This window comes from Talaromyces atroroseus (genome assembly GCF_001907595.1).
Source record: "Talaromyces atroroseus strain IBT 11181 chromosome Unknown scaffold_8, whole genome shotgun sequence".
NCBI classification, from domain to species: domain Eukaryota; kingdom Fungi; phylum Ascomycota; class Eurotiomycetes; order Eurotiales; family Trichocomaceae; genus Talaromyces; species Talaromyces atroroseus.
The window spans coordinates 215,605-233,925 of record NW_017971440.1 but is presented as its reverse complement, the minus strand read 5'-3'; the positions used below and the strand labels follow the sequence as shown (position 1 = coordinate 233,925).

At 49.4% G+C, this 18,321-nt stretch overlaps 7 protein-coding genes across 7 annotated transcripts, besides 2 other annotated features; 5 read left to right on the top strand and 2 right to left on the bottom strand.

The window, feature by feature from the left end:
• Positions 1 to 312: 312 nt before the first annotated feature.
• Positions 313 to 1,320, bottom strand: UA08_06042 (hypothetical protein; the record flags this gene model as incomplete). The annotated part of the gene is made up of 4 exons (XM_020268731.1): positions 313 to 428; positions 513 to 753; positions 825 to 1,171; positions 1,245 to 1,320. 4 exons carry the CDS (start codon positions 1,318 to 1,320, stop codon positions 313 to 315), a joined length of 780 nt encoding a protein of 259 aa, XP_020118839.1.
• Positions 1,321 to 1,959: 639 nt separating this feature from the next.
• Positions 1,960 to 2,989, top strand: UA08_06041 (hypothetical protein; the record flags this gene model as incomplete). Its single annotated transcript, XM_020268730.1, has 4 exons — positions 1,960 to 2,037; positions 2,092 to 2,393; positions 2,453 to 2,799; positions 2,865 to 2,989. 4 exons carry the CDS (start codon positions 1,960 to 1,962, stop codon positions 2,987 to 2,989), a joined length of 852 nt encoding a protein of 283 aa, XP_020118840.1.
• An 889-nt stretch (positions 2,990 to 3,878) lies between these two features.
• UA08_06040 (hypothetical protein) lies at positions 3,879 to 8,846 on the top strand (the record flags this gene model as incomplete). Its single annotated transcript, XM_020268729.1, has 2 exons — positions 3,879 to 3,914; positions 3,993 to 8,846. The coding sequence occupies 2 exons, from the start codon at positions 3,879 to 3,881 to the stop codon at positions 8,844 to 8,846; spliced, it is 4,890 nt and encodes a 1,629-aa protein (XP_020118833.1).
• Positions 8,847 to 9,604: 758 nt separating this feature from the next.
• Positions 9,605 to 11,145, top strand: UA08_06039 (hypothetical protein; the record flags this gene model as incomplete). Its single annotated transcript, XM_020268728.1, has 2 exons — positions 9,605 to 10,141; positions 10,210 to 11,145. The coding sequence occupies 2 exons, from the start codon at positions 9,605 to 9,607 to the stop codon at positions 11,143 to 11,145; spliced, it is 1,473 nt and encodes a 490-aa protein (XP_020118834.1).
• Positions 11,146 to 11,807: 662 nt separating this feature from the next.
• On the top strand, positions 11,808 to 13,571 carry UA08_06038 (hypothetical protein; the record flags this gene model as incomplete). Its single annotated transcript, XM_020268727.1, has 1 exon — positions 11,808 to 13,571. One exon carries the CDS (start codon positions 11,808 to 11,810, stop codon positions 13,569 to 13,571), a length of 1,764 nt encoding a protein of 587 aa, XP_020118835.1.
• Positions 12,185 to 12,247: a repeat region (Identified by RepeatMasker using a combination of RepBase library and repeat library created with RepeatScout).
• Positions 13,031 to 13,098: a repeat region (Identified by RepeatMasker using a combination of RepBase library and repeat library created with RepeatScout).
• A 1,352-nt stretch (positions 13,572 to 14,923) lies between the features above and the next one.
• On the top strand, positions 14,924 to 16,024 carry UA08_06037 (hypothetical protein; the record flags this gene model as incomplete). The annotated part of the gene is made up of 2 exons (XM_020268726.1): positions 14,924 to 15,289; positions 15,353 to 16,024. The coding sequence occupies 2 exons, from the start codon at positions 14,924 to 14,926 to the stop codon at positions 16,022 to 16,024; spliced, it is 1,038 nt and encodes a 345-aa protein (XP_020118836.1).
• A 190-nt stretch (positions 16,025 to 16,214) lies between these two features.
• On the bottom strand, positions 16,215 to 18,081 carry UA08_06036 (hypothetical protein; the record flags this gene model as incomplete). The annotated part of the gene is made up of 3 exons (XM_020268725.1): positions 16,215 to 16,895; positions 16,955 to 17,721; positions 17,835 to 18,081. The coding sequence occupies 3 exons, from the start codon at positions 18,079 to 18,081 to the stop codon at positions 16,215 to 16,217; spliced, it is 1,695 nt and encodes a 564-aa protein (XP_020118604.1).
• Positions 18,082 to 18,321: the final 240 nt, after the last annotated feature.

Genomic DNA, 18,321 nt, shown 5'->3' with positions numbered 1-18,321 from the left:
CATGCTTAACCTCGCTCTTTCTAGACTTCGAGCATGGATTGAATTGTGCATAAATATATGTACATACACAGACAACAAGATAGCCGTTTCTCAATCGATCGGGTTGGTTAGGACCCTTGCAAAAAGAGATTCGGAGGCGTTCGAACAGCAACTAGCTGTCGAATGCTCGTTACTTTAGACGTTTACTATACGAATTCTATTCCCAGGCAATATAGCGATTTCTAGCTACCATCCTTTAAATTCGTCAGATCATCGACTGTTGAGGAACGGATGCTCCATCAACTCCCGCGCCGTTTTTCGCTCCTCAGGCAGTCATGTGAGCATGTTTCTGATAAACGACAAGAACGCTTCCTTTTCATGCTTTTCTAAAGATGGAAGTGTGTCTTCGAGGGTTCGAGTCGGTATTAGGTCGTCGTGGAGGAACTTGCCTGTCATCATACACGCAAAATAAGTGTAAATACAATATAGAATATAATCATACCGCGAACGAGCGAGTTGGTTAAGACTCCTACCTTCGTCATCAAAGAATGGACCTCCAAAATACTCCCTATTGTTCTTGAAGATTTTGCCCCTCTCATCTGTGATGGCTGGAGACCACTCGATGCGTGACATAGAACTCGACATTACGAGCAACTTCTTTGGCGGTGGGCCAAGCAGTGCTATCATTTCCGCGAGATGTGCTTTCGAATCATAATTTCCTTCTGCATCTTGCACCTGAGTGAATAATTCGGTACCTTCGATCATATTCCATGCCTGTTTCATTATGTTACTATATATATATATATGTCTGTATTGTTGCGTGCCGGATAAGATATATGTTTTACCATAACCCCCAGATTCCATATATCAGCAGTAAAACTCCACCCGCAACCAAGCACAACTTCTGGTGCACGATAATAATCAGGTTGTATAGGACGAGTCCCAAGTTCAACAGAGTCATCGTGACCGCTGTTGCCAAGTGAAGTAGCTGCGCCAAGATCGGTGATTTGGGGATACATATTACCCAGTCCACTCGGATCAAGAGGTCCGAAGTTGTTGTGGCAGCGATAGACGACGCGTCCTGTGATTAGATCGGGTTTGTATTGCATAGACTGAGTGGCCTGCTCTCTGACGAATTTGGAAAGGATGGTTTTGTTTTCGGGAGTTATGAGGACCTTATCGAGTTTTAAGTCTGGAAGCATATATTAGTCTCTTTATTTACTCCCAGTGTAGCTGCGGAGTACGGTTGATTGATTATTACCTACCAGTATGCACAATCTTGCATTCAGAGTGCAGGAAATCAAGGCCAGCCAGAAGAATAAGGATATACCCTTTCGCCATCGACAGCGGGAACCTCTCCGTCTCGAAGCGTCTTTGGAAAACCCATAGAGGCTCTCGTGCAGCTTCATAGGCTAAGCATAGATGTTTTCCGATGGGGCCAGTCACCTCAAAGCTGTCAAAACAATTGCGGACGACCGGGCGTCCGCAGTGCGAAGCGGTTTGTTACATGAACTATATCCGCAGTTATAGATGAAAGAAAGAAAAAAAAAGAGAGAAAAGACAAAAAGAAGCAGGAGTGCATGCCTAGCTACATCTCGTGCGAGCCACACCGTTGAACCCGCACCCCATCCAATTTTAACCAGCAATTGATAATGATCGGAAAGGACTTCGCCTGGTTTCGCTGGATAATAGTGTTTAGGATTGTAACCAGGGCTGGCCTCCTCATCTACGAGTTCGTGAAATTCAGAGAGAAGATTGGGATATATTATGGTCTCTTTTGCATAGCTAAATCCGTGCAATGCCTACGATGATGTCGTGGTTGTGACAGTAATTGGCGGTTGCAGAAGGAGTTATACGGCGTCACTCCCGCCGCTCAGGCCCACTCTTACGCCCGAAGAGCACAAAGGGTACATATAAGGGAGCATGACGTCCTTTCTTCGGATGAGTTTACACGGCAACAATAAACATTCAAGACAAGCCATGGCGCCCTTCAAATCCATCTTCCAGCCCTCCGCAGCAGCGCCCAAAAGCCTCGTTTTTCAACAAAGCGCAGGCGTGGTACGTGTACACACATATCCATGTTCTCTCGAGCTGCTGCTGACAGTTTGACAGTATCTCCGTGACCAGTTTCCGCTGTCAACATGGCTCCTCCTCGGTGCCTCTCTGCAAGCCCTAATTTCAATCCTTCTCCCAAAGACGGCAATCTACCTGTCTACCTGCCTATTCGCGATACTGGCCTACTACTTGGCAAACACCATGTTGCAAGTGTACGGCGTCATTCCCAATCCCGAAATGGCCAGAGTTATCCCCGGCAAGGCCAGCGTACAGCTGCCTGATCTGCATGGCAATATGCCGTCGACGGAGCCGACCAAAGAGAGTGTCGTTGTGATGTTTCTTAGTTCCAAATCAAACCAGTACGTACTTGCAATCATGTAAAAAAAGCATACGCTCTCCAATTAACCCCGCTTCGCAGCCCGCTACGGATGCTAGCCCCAGGTTTCAAAGAGGTCGGTGATTATTTCCAAGACATGATGCAGTCGCTCGATAACCCTGAGGGCCGTGAGAAATATGGCTTCCTCGGAATGAGCTCGTACCTAGGCAGCCAGTCCGCATCTTCCAACGAGTTATTGTCCATCAGCTACTGGCGCAACATCGAGGGAATCCATGCCTTTGCTGAGAGCCCCGTCCACCGAGTGGCCTGGGATTACTGGAACCAAACAGTCAAGAAGCATCCGTATCTCCTTATTAGCCATGAGATTTACAGGGCCGAGGGAACTCAGCATGAGAATATATATATTAATGCGCCGCCTACTTTGATTGGTATGTTTTCTTTTCTCCTTTCTCTCTGTGTGCGGGTAATGGATGCTGATAGAGACTCAATCAAGGTGGTACCGCATTCCCAGTTAAAACAAAACAAGAGCAGGAGTGGCTGAATCCCCTCGTTGAAGCCAACAAGGGTGTTTTGGCGACGAGTAATGGAAGATTGGGACGTCGACCTGCCCATAAATGAGCTACAGTTTAGTGGTACTTTATCGCATTTTTGTCTGAGAACCCTTTACGATATAATGACTGGCAGGCGTCTACCGCTTCCTTGCTTCGTATTACCTTGTTGCCATTGTATATGTATTTCACAATCATTTCTTAGGACTTAATTCTGAATTGCCTACTCGAAGTACGTGGGTACCTCTCTCTCTATATATCCGTAGTTTCCGGTATATCATACCCGACTAGTTTTTATATATATATATATATATGACCCTATAGGTATTACACCAATTCTATCTTCATTCTGTACTAGATAGTACTTTTCGTCTTTAGACCCCTATGCGTCTACACAAGCCCAGGCACTGCGTGTATACTTCAACATGCAAATGTAAACAAACGATATGATTCGCCGCGGACCGAAATGAAAGGCGAGTGGATGCCGCTAAGCCGCATCTGGCTGGGGACGGGGGTGGCTCATTATTTCGCCGTTCCTGAGCGGAAAGGCAACCAAGGATCGAAGAATCTCCTGCTCCATAAACGACGCATTTCATCATTGCAGCGCAGCTGGTTGCGACAACCCGGTAATTTCATATATCAAAACCCAGAAGAGACCTCGCATACGGCAGGACTGTCCTGCCACTTACCGCCGAGGCGTCCTACGCCCACTCGACGCGACCCTTTTTTTTTTCCCCCCGGTGCATGACAGCTACCCTGGCGGAGTCTACCACAGTGCTGAAACAATCGACATATAGAAGAGACGAATTATTCGCGGCCACCTGTTCGTCTTATCTGGCCGTACGTACTATTGTATTGGCATATCTACGCGACGCCCGGCTTCCGGGAGAGACGCCGAGTCTCAACTGTCTGCGTCTCTGGAGGTGACTTGAGTGCATGGAAAACGTATCGCATTCATAATGGCTCCAGCCGGCGGTGGAAATATCAAGGTGGTGGTGCGAGTGCGGCCGTTTAACAGTCGAGGCAAGTTATAAAAAGCCCCATCGAGTGATTGATTGACTACGTGCAAAAAGCTAACGTCAACGGCGTCGTCACTAGAAAACGAGCGCAATGCAAAATGCATCGTACAAATGAAAGGGAACCAGACGGTTCTCACACCGCCCCCCGGTGCCGAAGAGAAGATGCGCAAAGGTGGCATGAAGGGTACGCCGGACGGTCCGAAGACGTTTGCGTTCGATAGATCATACTGGTCGTTTGACAAGAGTGCCCCCAATTATGCCGGACAGGAGAATCTCTTTGCAGACCTGGGTGTCCCGCTTCTCGACAATGCCTTTCAGGGCTATAACAATTGTATCTTTGCCTACGGTCAGACGGGTTCGGGAAAGTCGTACTCGATGATGGGCTACGGCAAAGAGCATGGTGTTATCCCGAAAATTTGCCAGGACATGTTCAAGCGGATTGCTACGATACAGGAAGACAAGAATTTGAACTGTACAGTGGAAGTCTCATACCTGGAAATCTATAATGAACGTGTCCGCGATCTGCTCAATCCAGCCACCAAAGGCAATCTTAAAGTTCGCGAGCATCCGTCAACTGGTCCATATGTCGAGGATCTGGCAAAGCTTGTCGTGCGCTCTTTCCAAGAGATCGAGAATCTCATGGACGAAGGTAACAAAGCCAGAACGGTCGCCGCGACCAACATGAACGAAACCTCCAGTCGATCGCACGCCGTGTTTACTCTCACTTTAACGCAGAAACGACACGATGCAGAGACGACGATGGACACAGAAAAGGTTGCCAAAATCAGTCTGGTTGATTTGGCTGGTTCTGAGAGAGCGACGTCTACAGGTGCAACCGGTGCTCGACTGAAGGAAGGAGCGGAAATCAATCGTTCTCTTTCAACTCTCGGCCGTGTTATTGCAGCTCTCGCAGATCTTTCGTCGGGCAAGGGCAAGAAAGGGACATTGGTTCCATATCGTGATTCCGTATTGACGTGGCTGCTCAAGGATTCCCTCGGAGGAAATTCGATGACCGCCATGATTGCAGCTATCTCTCCGGCAGACATTAATTTCGAGGAGACTCTGAGCACATTGAGATATGCAGACTCGGCAAAACGGATCAAGAATCATGCTGTGGTCAACGAAGACCCCAACGCTCGCATGATCCGTGAACTGAAAGAAGAACTGGCTCAACTGAGAAGCAAGCTTGGTGGCGGTGCAGGTTCAATAGCGTCAGGTGGTGGCTCGGGAGTTCCAATGGAGGAATCTTACCCCCCTGATACACCTTTAGACCAGCAGATGGTGTCTATAGCGCAACCAGACGGTACCATCAAGAAGGTCAGCAAGGCTGAGATCGTCGAACAGCTCAATCAGAGCGAAAAATTATACAAGGACCTGAATGAGACATGGGAGGAAAAGCTTGCGAAGACCGAAGAGATTCAGAAAGAACGTGAGGCCGCTCTAGAAGAACTGGGTATTAGCATTGAAAAGGGATTCGTGGGTCTCAGTACGCCAAAGAAAATGCCTCACTTGGTGAACTTGAGTGACGACCCGCTCCTGACAGAATGTCTCGTCTATAATATCAAACCGGGTCAGACGCGGGTGGGCAACATCGACCAGGAAAATGCAGCTGAAATTCGACTGAATGGCTCCAAGATTCGTCAACAACATTGCATCTTCGAGAACGTGGACAATGTGGTTACACTCATTCCTAGCGAAGGAGCTGCTATTATGGTCAATGGTCTACGAGTCGAAAAACCAACGCGCCTTCGAAGTGCATGTCGAATTATCCTTGGCGATTTCCATATTTTCAGATTTAATCACCCGGAAGAAGCTCGTGCAGAGAGAGTGGAACAGAGTCTGCTGCGCCATTCAGTGACTACTAGCCAGTTAGGATCCCCGGCGCCTAGCAGAACGCATGATCGCACGATGAGCAAGGCTGGATCTGAGGTCGAGGGTGAAATGTCCCCGACTCCGACCCCCTATCGTGGCGGGCGAGATGCAGACTGGTTTTACGCTCGCAGAGAGGCTGCCAGCGCAATCCTCGGCCCTGACCAAAAGATCTCTGACCTCAACGATGATGAATTAAATGCGCTCTTCGATGACGTGCAGAAAGCTCGTGCTGTTCGTCGGGGGTTGTTGGAGAACGACGAAGATACTGATTCGCTTAGTTCCTTCCCAGTTCGCGATAAATACATGTCCAACGGGACCATTGATAACTTTTCTCTCGACACTGCAATCACAATGCCTGGAACACCTCGACAAATTGATGAGGAGGAAGGGGAGTTTTCATTACAGGCAGCTCGAGACGATATGCAACGCCAACTTGATAGACAGAAAGGCGAATTTCAAGAGAAATTGAAAGCAGAGGCGCCCCATGCTGATGTGGAAGAAGTTCGCCAACAAAGGACTCGCATGGAGGAAGCTCTTCGGACAGCCAAGGCTGATTTTGAGAAACAGCTCCAGAAACAGAAAGAGCAGTACGAAAACCACATCAAGGAGATGGGCCATCCTGTCCCAAAAATTTATGAGAACGGATTCGCAAAGCTGGAGCCCGAAGAGATTGAAGTTGCTAAAACTGTCGTCCGCCACTGGTCTAAAAGGAACTATGTCCGAATGGCCGAATCTATTCTACAGCACGCTTCGTTGTTGAAAGAGGCTCAAGTGATGAGTCAGATAATGGACAAGAATGTTGTCTTTCAGTTTGCAATTATTGATGATGGACACAACATGGTGTCATCCTACGATCTGGTCTTGAATGGTATCTCTGGCGAAGATGATAGTGCGTTGGACGAGGTCAAGAAGCCCTGTGTTTGCGTTCGAGTGATCGATTTCAAGCACTGTGCCATTCATCTCTGGTCGATGGAGAAACTTCAAAAACGTGTTCAAGCGATGCGTCAGATGCACCAGTATATTGATCGACCGGATTATATCCAGCATTTCAAACTCGAGAATCCCTTTTCGGAAACGTGTCCAGCTCAGTATTCCCTAGTCGGCGATGCAGATATCCCGTTGACCGCTGTGTTTGAAACCCGCGTCCAGGATTTCTCCGTGGAGGTAGTTTCCCCCTATACGCAAAGTGTGATTGGTATCATCCGGTTGTCCCTCGAACCATCGTCAGCGCAGGGCCCGTCTTCTACCCTCAAGTTCAATGTGGTTATGCGGGACATGGCTGGGTTTGCAGAACGCGAAGGCACAGAGGTCCATGCCCAGCTCTTCGTACCTGGCGTATCTGAAGAAGGAGGAGCTACCACCACGCAAATGATCAGTGGCTTTGATGAGAACCCCGTTCGATTTGAGAGCGTGCATAGTATGAGCTTGCCGTTGTCGAGTCTGCGGACGGTTTCGCTGAAAGTTTGCATATATGCCAAGGTAACGCCTATGCACCTGGACAAACTGCTTAGCTGGGACGATATGCGTGACTCTTCCGAGACGCCCGCACCGTCAAAACGCAAGGCGCCACGTATTGCCGAAACGGAATTCTTTTCAGAAGAGCGCCATGATGTGTTTGCGCGCATCCAGATTCTGGAGCTTGCGGAAAGTGGCGACTACTTGCCTGTGGAGGTGGTGCAGAATAGCAGCATGGATGCCGGCACATACCAGCTGCACCAGGGTCTGCAACGGCGCGTTGCTGTTCACCTGACACATAGTTCTACCGAGAACTTCCCCTGGGAAGACATCACCAATTTACGGGTCGGTTCAGTCCGTCTACTCGATCCATGGGGGAAGATACCAGACCAAGACTTGCAGACGCCAGATGTGCCGCTACGTTTGATACAGGAGCCGATGATTAAGGATAACGCGGATGGCACGTCGAATGTCACAATCATTGGGCAATGGGATTCCAGTCTTCATGGGTCTCTGCTTCTAGATCGTACAACGGCCGAGAAATACCGCGTCCAGATCTCGCTGCGCTGGGATCTGGTCTCGTCGCGTGTCCATGAACCCATCGTATTCCAGCTGGATCAGACTCTTGTCATTCTCGGACGCACCTACGTTCGCCAACAGTCGATTCTAAGACAGATTTGGAATTCTACAAGAGTGGTGCATTCCACGGTCGGCATGTTTTCTGTTGTTATCCGGCCTGTCTCTGCCAAACGCGCAGCAGATCTTTGGCGCATGAACACACAGAGCGATTACGTGAAAGGCGAGGAACTGCTAACGAGCTGGTCTCCGCGAAAAGTATCTCTGGTGCGAGATTTTATTGCATCTCGAAAAAGAAGACAGCGCGCAGCTGAGCTGGAAGCAGCGCGAGGCGCTTTGGGGGCTGATAGTCTTGTGGCGTCACCGTTGAAAGGCAGCGGCCGGTCCACGCCGATGCGGAATCAGGATTTTACAGAGCGACAAATGAAACTTGTTCAGCGTTATCTCAGTCTCTGGTCGACGAGGAAAGATCCCACCGAGACGATTCTGGTGAAGACTAACACCGAGCAACCTACTAATGGGGACGTCGTCTCCACGACCAACAAGAACAATAATAAGGCGCTCTTGGACGCTTCTGACAGCCACGGCTCAGCCCCGCGTTATGTTGCGGCTGTGCAGACACTCAGCAAAAATGCCACCGTCGCCAAGTCCAGCTATCTGATGATGCCGGACGATGACAACAGCACTCGCTGGGTGCGGCGGTTCGTCGAGCTTCGCGGATCCTACTTGCACATCTACTCTGCCCCCGAGGGCGACGAAATCAACACGATCAATCTCCGACATGCGCGGGTGGACCACGACCCAGACTTTGCGCGGCTCTTTGACAACAGAGCAGACGGGATGGCTTCATCGCGAGGCCGGCCAAACATCTTCGCAGTGTACGGACCCCAGAATACATTTCTTTTCGCGGCACGCACAGAAGCACAGAAAGTCGAGTGGATTCTGAAAATCGACCAAAGCTACTTCAGCAACAATGCGCCGGTGAACGGGAATGGACGTCGCTAGTTGTGTTCCCCCTTTTTTTTCGTTCCCTCTTTTCATTATCGACCGTTTCTTCTTCTTTTTTTTGGTCCGTCACGATGATTTATGACCCTGATCTATTATCCCTATCGATACCCTTGCTTTCTAAAATACTATAGTACTATTAGCGTGAGCCGGCTTGTACATTTGGCAAGTATCTTTTTTTTTGTTGTCTGCCATTGCTTCTCTGTGTACATTTTTCTGCCTTGTATTGAGATACCCCGGATAAAGAGATAGACATGTACGAGTTGCCCGCAATCGTCCCTCCGTACTCCTCCGTAGGGAGTATATACATACTCTGAAGAAACGAGGCACCGTGAAACAAGAAACAAAGGCCCAGACCGCAGATGAGCTCTGCCGCAGTGGAGTCGCGCAAGATGAAAAGTGGACTTGCAAGCAGCAATTGTCGTGGCTCAGCCAGTGTTGCTCCGTCGACGATCCCCGTACTCCGTTTGATGCAGCCTACGTAATCGCCGGGTGTGACGCAGTTGGTGGGTCTTTCTTCCTGGCTGGCCTCCTCCCCTTTTGGCTTTTGCTCTTCTTTCTCATGTCTGCGGAATAGTCTCAGCTTCGTTTCCATGTATATCTCTTCTCTTTCATTCCTGACCATGCCACGCCGGAGCATGACCTAGAACGCACGCCGCAATCGCACCGCAACTATCGCAGACACTCGCCAAACCACGTGTCGCGGGTCCCGGCCTCGCCGCCGCACCACCACCACCACCACCGCCATCAACTACACCATGGCCAACAAACCACAACACCATTCTCCGCCCTCTCCAAAGCCACTCTGGGGCTCCTCCTCACGCCTGCCGGGCCTCTTCCGCCCTCGACTCCTAATCATCGTCGGCTGCACCTTCACCCTGCTCGTATCGGCGTGCTTGCTGGTGCTCGAGTTCGAGAACCAAAACTACGCCCTGCGCCTGCAGCTTTTCCGGCCGAACCACTACTTTGAGAAACAGTGCTATACGCCGCTGGAGTCGGCGACGGAGCGCCTGCAGCATGGTTCTCCTCCTCCTGTCCCTCCTCCTCCTGGTGGGTCTGGGGGCGAGGTGAAGAATGGGGATGAGGAAGAATGGAGGTTTGTCGCTAGTCGCGATGCGAATAATTATGCCCTGAACTCGGAGCAGTGTCTGGCGGCATTTCCAAAGCTGTTTACAGAGATTGATAAGAGCGTGACGCAACGCAGAGAGGCGAATAATCCCATTACGTTCGGCGAGATTAACTCGAGGAAGAAGCTGGGGCAAGGTATGGCGAGAGCCATGATATACCAGGGGGAGGTAAGTACTGTCTTGCCTGAAACTAGTTTTCCTTTTTCCTTTTTTTTTGGGTAAACTAACTGTTGCAGCTATATATTGTGGAGTATGGAGACATGATGTACACTGCCACACGTGCGAAATCTACGCTACACTCGCTGCACCGCGCGTTGGTCGCGAACGCGGACCGTGAACCACTGCCCTCCATTGAATTCCATTTTTCCGCAGACGACTTTGTGTGGGACGACCTCAAGCTGGCCGGTGGTCCCGTATGGGCGTACTCCAAACGTGACACCTCTGATATCGACCTGGGAGACGTCGACGACAGCAACATATGGCTGATGCCCGATTTCGGGTACTGGGCCTGGCCCGAAGTTGAGATTGCGCCATACCGCGAAACACGCCGACGCATCGCAGCCGTTGACTCTGAATACGATGACTTCCAGGCCAAAAAGAAACAGCTGCTGTGGAGGGGTAGCCTGAACACGGCATCTGAGTTGCGCAGTGGCCTGGTCGAAGCTACCAAAAACAAGTACTGGGCGTCAGTGCGCGTGGTGGATTGGGGCGATAGTAAGAGCGTGGCGGACAACGTCCTGCCCATCGAGGACCACTGTCGTTACATGTTTCTTGCACACACTGAAGGCCGGTCATTCTCTGGACGGGGCAAGTACCTGCTCAACTGCCACTCCGTCTTCATCACGCATCCGCTCATATGGCGGGAAGCCCACCATGCGGCTCTCATATCGTCCGGCCCAGACGCGAATTACGTCCAAGTCGCGCGCGACTTTTCGAATCTGGAGGCCAAAGTGGAATATCTCCTAGACAACCCGCAGGTCGCGGAGCGCATTGCCAATAACTCCGTCGAGACTTTTCGCGACAGATATCTGACGCCGGCTGCGGAGGCTTGTTATTGGCGTTACCTGATCCGAAAGTACGCTGAAGTATCTGATTTTGAGCCCAAGCTTTACGACGAAAGGACGAAGAAGATGAGAGGCCAGCCTTACGAGCAGTGGGTTCTCTCACTGTAGATTCTGGTTTTCTCCGTTCGTTTCTGTACATGACCATATGATACATAATCGGAGTTATTTCCTTTCTTTCTTTCTTTCTTATGGTGGCTACATTTCTCTAGCCATATGCGGCGTTGGACATGGAGTTGGGCGGGATATAACTGGGATTTATGATTTGTTGTATAAAGAGAGATACAGGGGCCTGGTCGATGAGTCAGTCGGTCGACCGACGAGTTAATGTTAATGACAGTGATCTTTCGGTATAGATAGAGTACAAGAAGTATCATAAGTAAGCAACCAAGTTAACTTTCTCCGTCGTACTACGTATGAGTCATGTGCAACGCTGGGGCTGAGCCTTAGGCCAATCAGGCAGCCCACCACCAGCTAGCGCTTCTCCGACTTTGAAAGTTGAGGCTGAAGTCGCTGTGTATAACTCGCCTACGTCCAATTAGTTCCCCGACTGATCCACCTGCAAACAACGTGACGTACCAGCCCAGAGAAAGTTAAGAACCATCTGCGTTTAGGCACCAATGCAAGGCTGATTTGCTCAGGTATAAATACTGCCGATTGTTCTTTTCTCTGAGCCATCATCTCTCCCTTGACTGGGTGGGTGTTCCTTTAAGCCCAAGGCTTCACACACTCTCTGCATAGGCATCAGACTGTCTACGTTCTTTTGCTTCAGGATGTTGTCTCTGGTCCAGGCCGCCCAAAATGCCTCCTCCACAGCTGCATCGTCCAGTTCACTGGCAGACTCATCGATGCTGGATAGGTTCTTCCCAGGCTTCTCGATCCTCTCAGCCCTCTTCTCAACATACCTGCATCTGGACATTAGCGCCTATCTATCCATGATGTTTGTCCTGACGACTGTAGCTGCTGCAGCGAGACTGCGACTCGAGGGAGTGATAGAGACTGTCCAGAGCTACTTCACCTCCACCATCGAAGTGCGCATGAACGATGAAGTCTTCAACTATCTAATGTACTGGATCTCTCAACAACCGTTCTCGCATTACTCAACCCGTACAGTAGCCAGCACAAAAACGAAAGCGAACTCATACTATTCCGATGACAGTGACCAGGACAGTGACGAAGATGATGATGACGACGACGACTATGACGAAGACAAGAAATTTGGCAGTAATAGCACCGAAAACGAATATGCCGATGCCGCATCCAACGACTTCGATTCCTACTGGGCAAGAAGAGTAAACAAGGACAAAATCAAACGTCTCCGAATCACCCCTGCAGAGGGCCAACATTGGTTCTGGTTCAGAAGTCACCGCATCAGGTTTAAACGAGAACAGTTGGAACGAAGGAATTATGGCTGGGGCGTACCCGTCGAAAAGCTCTATCTGAGCTGCTTTGGCCGCAACCCCGAGATTCTGAAGGAACTCCTCCTAGAGGCACAGCGCATGTATGTCGACCGTGATGGAGACAAGACCATTATTTATCGCGCACAGAGAGATTCGAGTGCGGACTATGACTGGGTGCGGTGCATGGCGCGACCGCCTCGACCTTTGTCTACCGTTGTGTTGGATGATGTCCAGAAGCGGGCTTTCATCGCTGATATCAAGGAGTATCTGCATCCTCGTACTCGCCGGTGGTACGCTAATCGCGGTATTCCATATCGTCGAGGGTACATGTTTTATGGACCTCCGGGGACTGGGAAGTCAAGTCTATGTTTTGCAGCTGCTGGCGCAATGCATTTGAAGATCTATCTCATCAGTCTCAACTCCAGGACGCTAAATGAAGAGGCCTTGGCTTCACTATTCCAGAGCCTACCACGTCGGTGCATTGTCTTGCTGGAAGACGTCGATGCCGCTGGTGTTGCGAACAAGAGAGATGAACAGACAGCTGATCCTGCCACAGCGCCGTCCTCTGGCCAGTCTACAACTAACACCGGCAACACCAACAACAACAACAACAACAACGATTCAAGTAACAACAGTAGCAACAGTCATAGCACCAATAAAGACAGTGACGGAGCAAATCGCGGAATCTCCCTCTCCGCTCTGCTCAACATCATTGACGGCGTAGCTTCCAGCGAAGGTCGGATACTAGTCATGACGACAAACCACATTGAGAAACTGGACTCTGCACTTTTACGGCCAGGACGGGTAGATCTGAGTATTGCATTTGGCTATTCAGATCGCGAGACGATCAAGAATCTCTTCTTGGCTATCTATGCCCCGTTAGAATGCGAACTACCTCGGACATTGACAAACATGACTCAACACAAAAGTGCTGCTGCTCCTCCTCCTCCATCTACCGAAGAACTAGCCACTCTCGCCAATGCCTTTGCCGACCGCATCCCGACTGACGAATTCACGCCTGCAGAAATCCAGGGCTTCCTGCTCTTCAACAAAAAGGACCCAATGCGCGCCATTGAAGAAGCTGAGAGCTGGGTGCAGGGTATCCGGGAAAAGAAGGGGAGAGAAGAGAAGAAGTAGTTAATCTAACCGAGTCGCACTTTCTATCAAGTTGCGATGCTTCACATATTGATTGATTGCCTTGAAGAATAATATATAAACAATCCCAATCTTTGGTCCATGGTAACCTTCCGCTGCATCTCGTCTAATTCTACGAGGATATCTTAATTCTGACTGGCCAGAGACTCGAAGTGGGTCCTGTGGGTCTGCCGGTGACGGCACGACGGAAGCGGGTGTGGCTGTCGATGTTCCCAGTTTAACTTCGCGCTGTCCAATCACGAGCCGCGAACTAAATCTGGGTTTTACCCTGCTACCACCTCACATTAACTTGGAAGGACAACGTTCCTCTTATCTGAGAATCCAATTCGTGTAGAGCCAAACACCATTATACGCGATGTTCGTGCTAGAGTCTATACTCGAACGAAGGATAGGCTACCCTCCGGTCCTCCCTTGCGTCTGTATCATAGCGTGAAGACTTACGTCATGGGAAAGAGGGATGTATGAAAAAGTATCCTTGCTGTGATTGATACGCATGGGCTTGCTGCTACGTCCTTTTCTAGTTTAGTCCGTCAGTGGGGCCAACACATCTCTAGTCGGTTTCGATTGAAAATCTTCCCTTTCCCTACCTACAGAGTACAAAATACCCACTTACCTAGCTAACTACCTAGCTAGGTATTGTCGATTGGTATCCCTTTGGATAATTGAAAGAACATCCTCATAAAACCAGGGACCCACCCTTGGTAACAGGGACATTCTCAGACCAACCCGGACATCGACATCGTTCGCATACCCAGCTACGTAGTATCCCGTGAAGTAGACAAACACTTACCTACTAACTGTTCCCAGAAACCTCGAGTGCAGCTATGCACATTATGCATACCCACATGGTATTGACTGGTAGCACGTACAATGGGTAGACTACCTAGCAATAGTAGACCCTTGTTGCATCTCCATCATAGATGCTTGCGACATACAAAAATACCCTTTCTTGTCCTGCCCTATCCAGTACCTGTCTACCTACCTAGGCACCCGGCGTAGCCAGCTCTGCCCACGCAAGGATATCCACCCTTATCAGTTAACGTGAGGTACAATTAGTTAGTTACCAGGTGAACTAGAACTGCAACCGAGAAGAAAGATCCCCCTCAAACAAGGTTTCTTCCGTGTGCAGATGTGCTTGGAAATGGCGACCAGGTGTGGTACCTGTGTACAGGTATATCTATGTCTATAGATCGCCAAACTTTGTTTTTGATGTCATTCATTCCAGTGTCAAGTTCATGTTGATCGTGACGAGAAGTATTGCTTTTTAAAAAGTTTATTTTCCTTTTTTTTTCTTGCTTTATACCAAATTTTCTTCCATCCTACACACTAGAATAATGCGTTTGAGTCTCTCGCTTGCAATTTTGGGAGGACTCAGCCTCATTCCCACCGCATGCTCTTCACCTCTCCTCCTACAAACACCCGAAACAACATCTTCATACACCAAGAAAAGAGCTAGTAATGACTACGGATTCGACAGCGTGGCTCTTGCCCTAAACACAGATTTCCCTGACCCGGCTTTCGTCCAGCATACGAACGGATCTTGGTACGCCTTTGGCACCAATGGGAATGGCGAGCGAATTCAAGTTGCGTATTCGGCCGATTTCAAGTCATGGAGTCTACTATCCGGTGTGGAGGCGCTTCCTACGCTGTCTGGCTGGGAGACGGAGGTAGATCATTGGGCACCTGATGTATTTCGTCGGGTATGTTACTCTTATTCCTTTGCATTGTTAAGGTATATATGCTGACACTGGGAAAAAAAAAAGAATGACGGCAAATACGTCATGTACTATTCCGCCATCGCGCAGGAAAACACAAACCGTCACTGCATCGGCGTCGCCATAGCCGACGGCGACAGTCCGGCGGGCCCTTACATACCAACCTCGGACAGTCCACTCGCCTGCCCGCTCGACCAAGGTGGCGCAATTGACGCCAGCAACTTCCAAGACGAAGACGGCACACGATACGTACTCTACAAAGTCGACGGAAACAGCGTCGGCCACGGCGGCGACTGCAACAACAGCCAGGAGCCTCTTGTGCCCACCCCGATTATGATCCAGCAGGTCAAAGAAGACGGGCTCACGCCGGTGGGTGATGCGATCCAGATCCTCGACCGGGACGAGTCTGATGGGCCTCTGGTCGAGGCCCCGTCGTTGGTTAGGTCGGATGATGGCATGTACTTGCTTTTCTATTCGACGCATTGCTTCACGGATGTGAAGTATGATGTGCGCTATGCGACTGCTTCCACCGTCACTGGGCCGTACACGAAAAAGGGGAATTCTCTGCTGGCTTCGAATGATGCGCTTTACGGGCCTGGTGGAGCAACTGTACACGGTAGTGGCAATATTCTCTTTCATGGCTGGTGCAATGATAACTCCGTGAGGTGTATGTATGCTGCTCACGTTGATATTGATGGAGGTGCGGTCACTGTTGAATAAAGCACTTTCAAACACCTAGCTAGGCATTGTCATGCCGGTATCGATTCTAGCTATGTACATACATTTGAAGACATATCTGTTATAATTACGCAAGGGTCAACTGATATATAGAACTGAATAGACTTGATTGGTTTTTACCTTAGTGTCGCCCGCCCTCTTTACCTGCTTTCTAATCCGATATGGTATTCAGTCAGATCCCCCAAACACCCAAAGGATCTCCGGTGCCAGTATCACCTCTAGCCTCTTGCAGCCTTTTGACTCGCCTAACAAGAAAGCCAACAGCAATAGGGCCAATCAATGTGCAAATTGAAATCGCCCAAATGATCACCAAGTAGATGTCGGAGGATCCCGATCCACTAGAAGAGCCATTAGAATCATTATCAAATATGCCCTGACTCTGCGCAAGTGAAGCAATCAAATAGCCTACTTCCCCTCGTGCTATCATTGCAAGCCCAAGGATAGAAGGCGGATATAAGGATTTTGGCTTGGGAAGGAGTGAGCTGGGCTCGGTTTGGGCTACCACATCATCCGGCCTTGCTCTTAGAGATGGCTGGCTTGCGCTGGTGGTGTCATTGTTAGACCGAGTTGGACCTTCGTGTGATCGACTTTCCTTCTTTTTCTTTTCGGACGTATCAATTCCCTTCTTTCGCTTAGAGTCTTTGCAAAACTTCACTGGCATGAAAGAAGTAGCATAAGAAAATGCTTTCTTAAATACAGCCATAAATCCAGCCACAGGGCTCGCTGAGACGCGAACGAGCCATATACCAGTGACGATCTTTCCGAGGGCCATCAAAAGGGCATAGACAATGCCGCGCCATACGACATTACCATGAAACATCTCCGTGATAGGAATCGCAAAGCCAATGGATGCCTAGATGTATTAATTTGTTTTCTTTTCTTTTAAACATAGAACGAATCAATCGAACGTACAAAGAAAAGAGGTATCAAAATGCGATTGACCGGTCCTCTGTAGTATGTTTCGTAGATCATGTCACCTGTCGGTATTCTGTCACGAGTAGTGTTCTCTTGAGTAGCAGGCAGTGCGTTTGATGAGGTATTTTCTTCGCTTTGTTGGTTTCCCGTATGCGCCCCGGCCTCTTGATGTTGAGTCGAGACAGACTGAGATGTAATGAAATCTCTGTCTTTAGACCCCGCAGCAAGCTCATCAAACCAAGAAATGATCACTCCACCTAGATAAGCAGCAAAAAGACTCGACGTGCCGGCATACGAAGCGCCAGCAACCATTCCAAAAAGTACAATTGCATGAACACAGAAGGCGAATTGCGTAGTCCGTATAAATTCTGGCATTTTTTGTCCACTAGCAAGGCCAATTCTTATCACTGGCTTCAGACAGAAAGAACAAAGCAGAAAGATGCCGGCCGCAAAGCCGATAGACACAATGACTGGCCGAATGATCGTCACAGCGCTGATGGAAGCGTCGTCATTTCCACCGAGATTTGAGATGACTTGCACCATAACAAGACCTACCACATCGTCAAGCATCGCCGCACAGGTGGTCACTGTGCCGAGTCTTGTAGCTATCAACTGAGTGGTGGACAGAACGGTAAATGTAGTTCCAAGACTGGTTGCACTGAGAGCAGCACCAGCAGCAAAGGCCTGGAGAGAAGTTGCTGCCACCAGCTCCTTCAGGATGAATGACAACGCAATTGGCGTCAAAATTCCAGTCAGTGCAACCGCTAGAGACACAAATATATTAGCTCTCAAGGCTTTGATTGACATGGATAGGCCGCCTGAGAGATGTCAGAAAAGGAACGTCATTGTAATCACAGAAGCTAAGAATAACTCTGACCTTCATAAACCAGCATAATTAGTCCAAGGTATCCCAGCTGCTGGATAACCTTCTCCATTTCGCCACCGATCCATTTAGCTCCAGGAGTGCCCCAAAGAATACCGATGAACAGCTGGCCAATCAGTCCACAATACAAGAGCTTGTCCAGACAGGCATTGACAATATTCAGTGCCAGAAGAAGGCCTGCCTGGTTGAGGATAGTCGAAATGGTGGGCTCCTGGTAGGGAAAAGCTGTCTCGGTAGACATACCGGAAGGTTATGCGAGAGTGACTCGCGACTGCCGAGGATTCTAGTTATGAGAGTAATAGTGATCGATGTCTTTATATTTGCCAACCGACGCCATTGGGAGAAAAACCAGCGGGTCGAACGAATAGTTATATTCGCAATGATAACAAGCGTGACCAGTCAAGCAGGAGTGATGACAAGATGTCGGAAGAAGAGGTAACGTACCCAAGTTAAATCCCGCAGTCTTGGCAGCCATTGCACA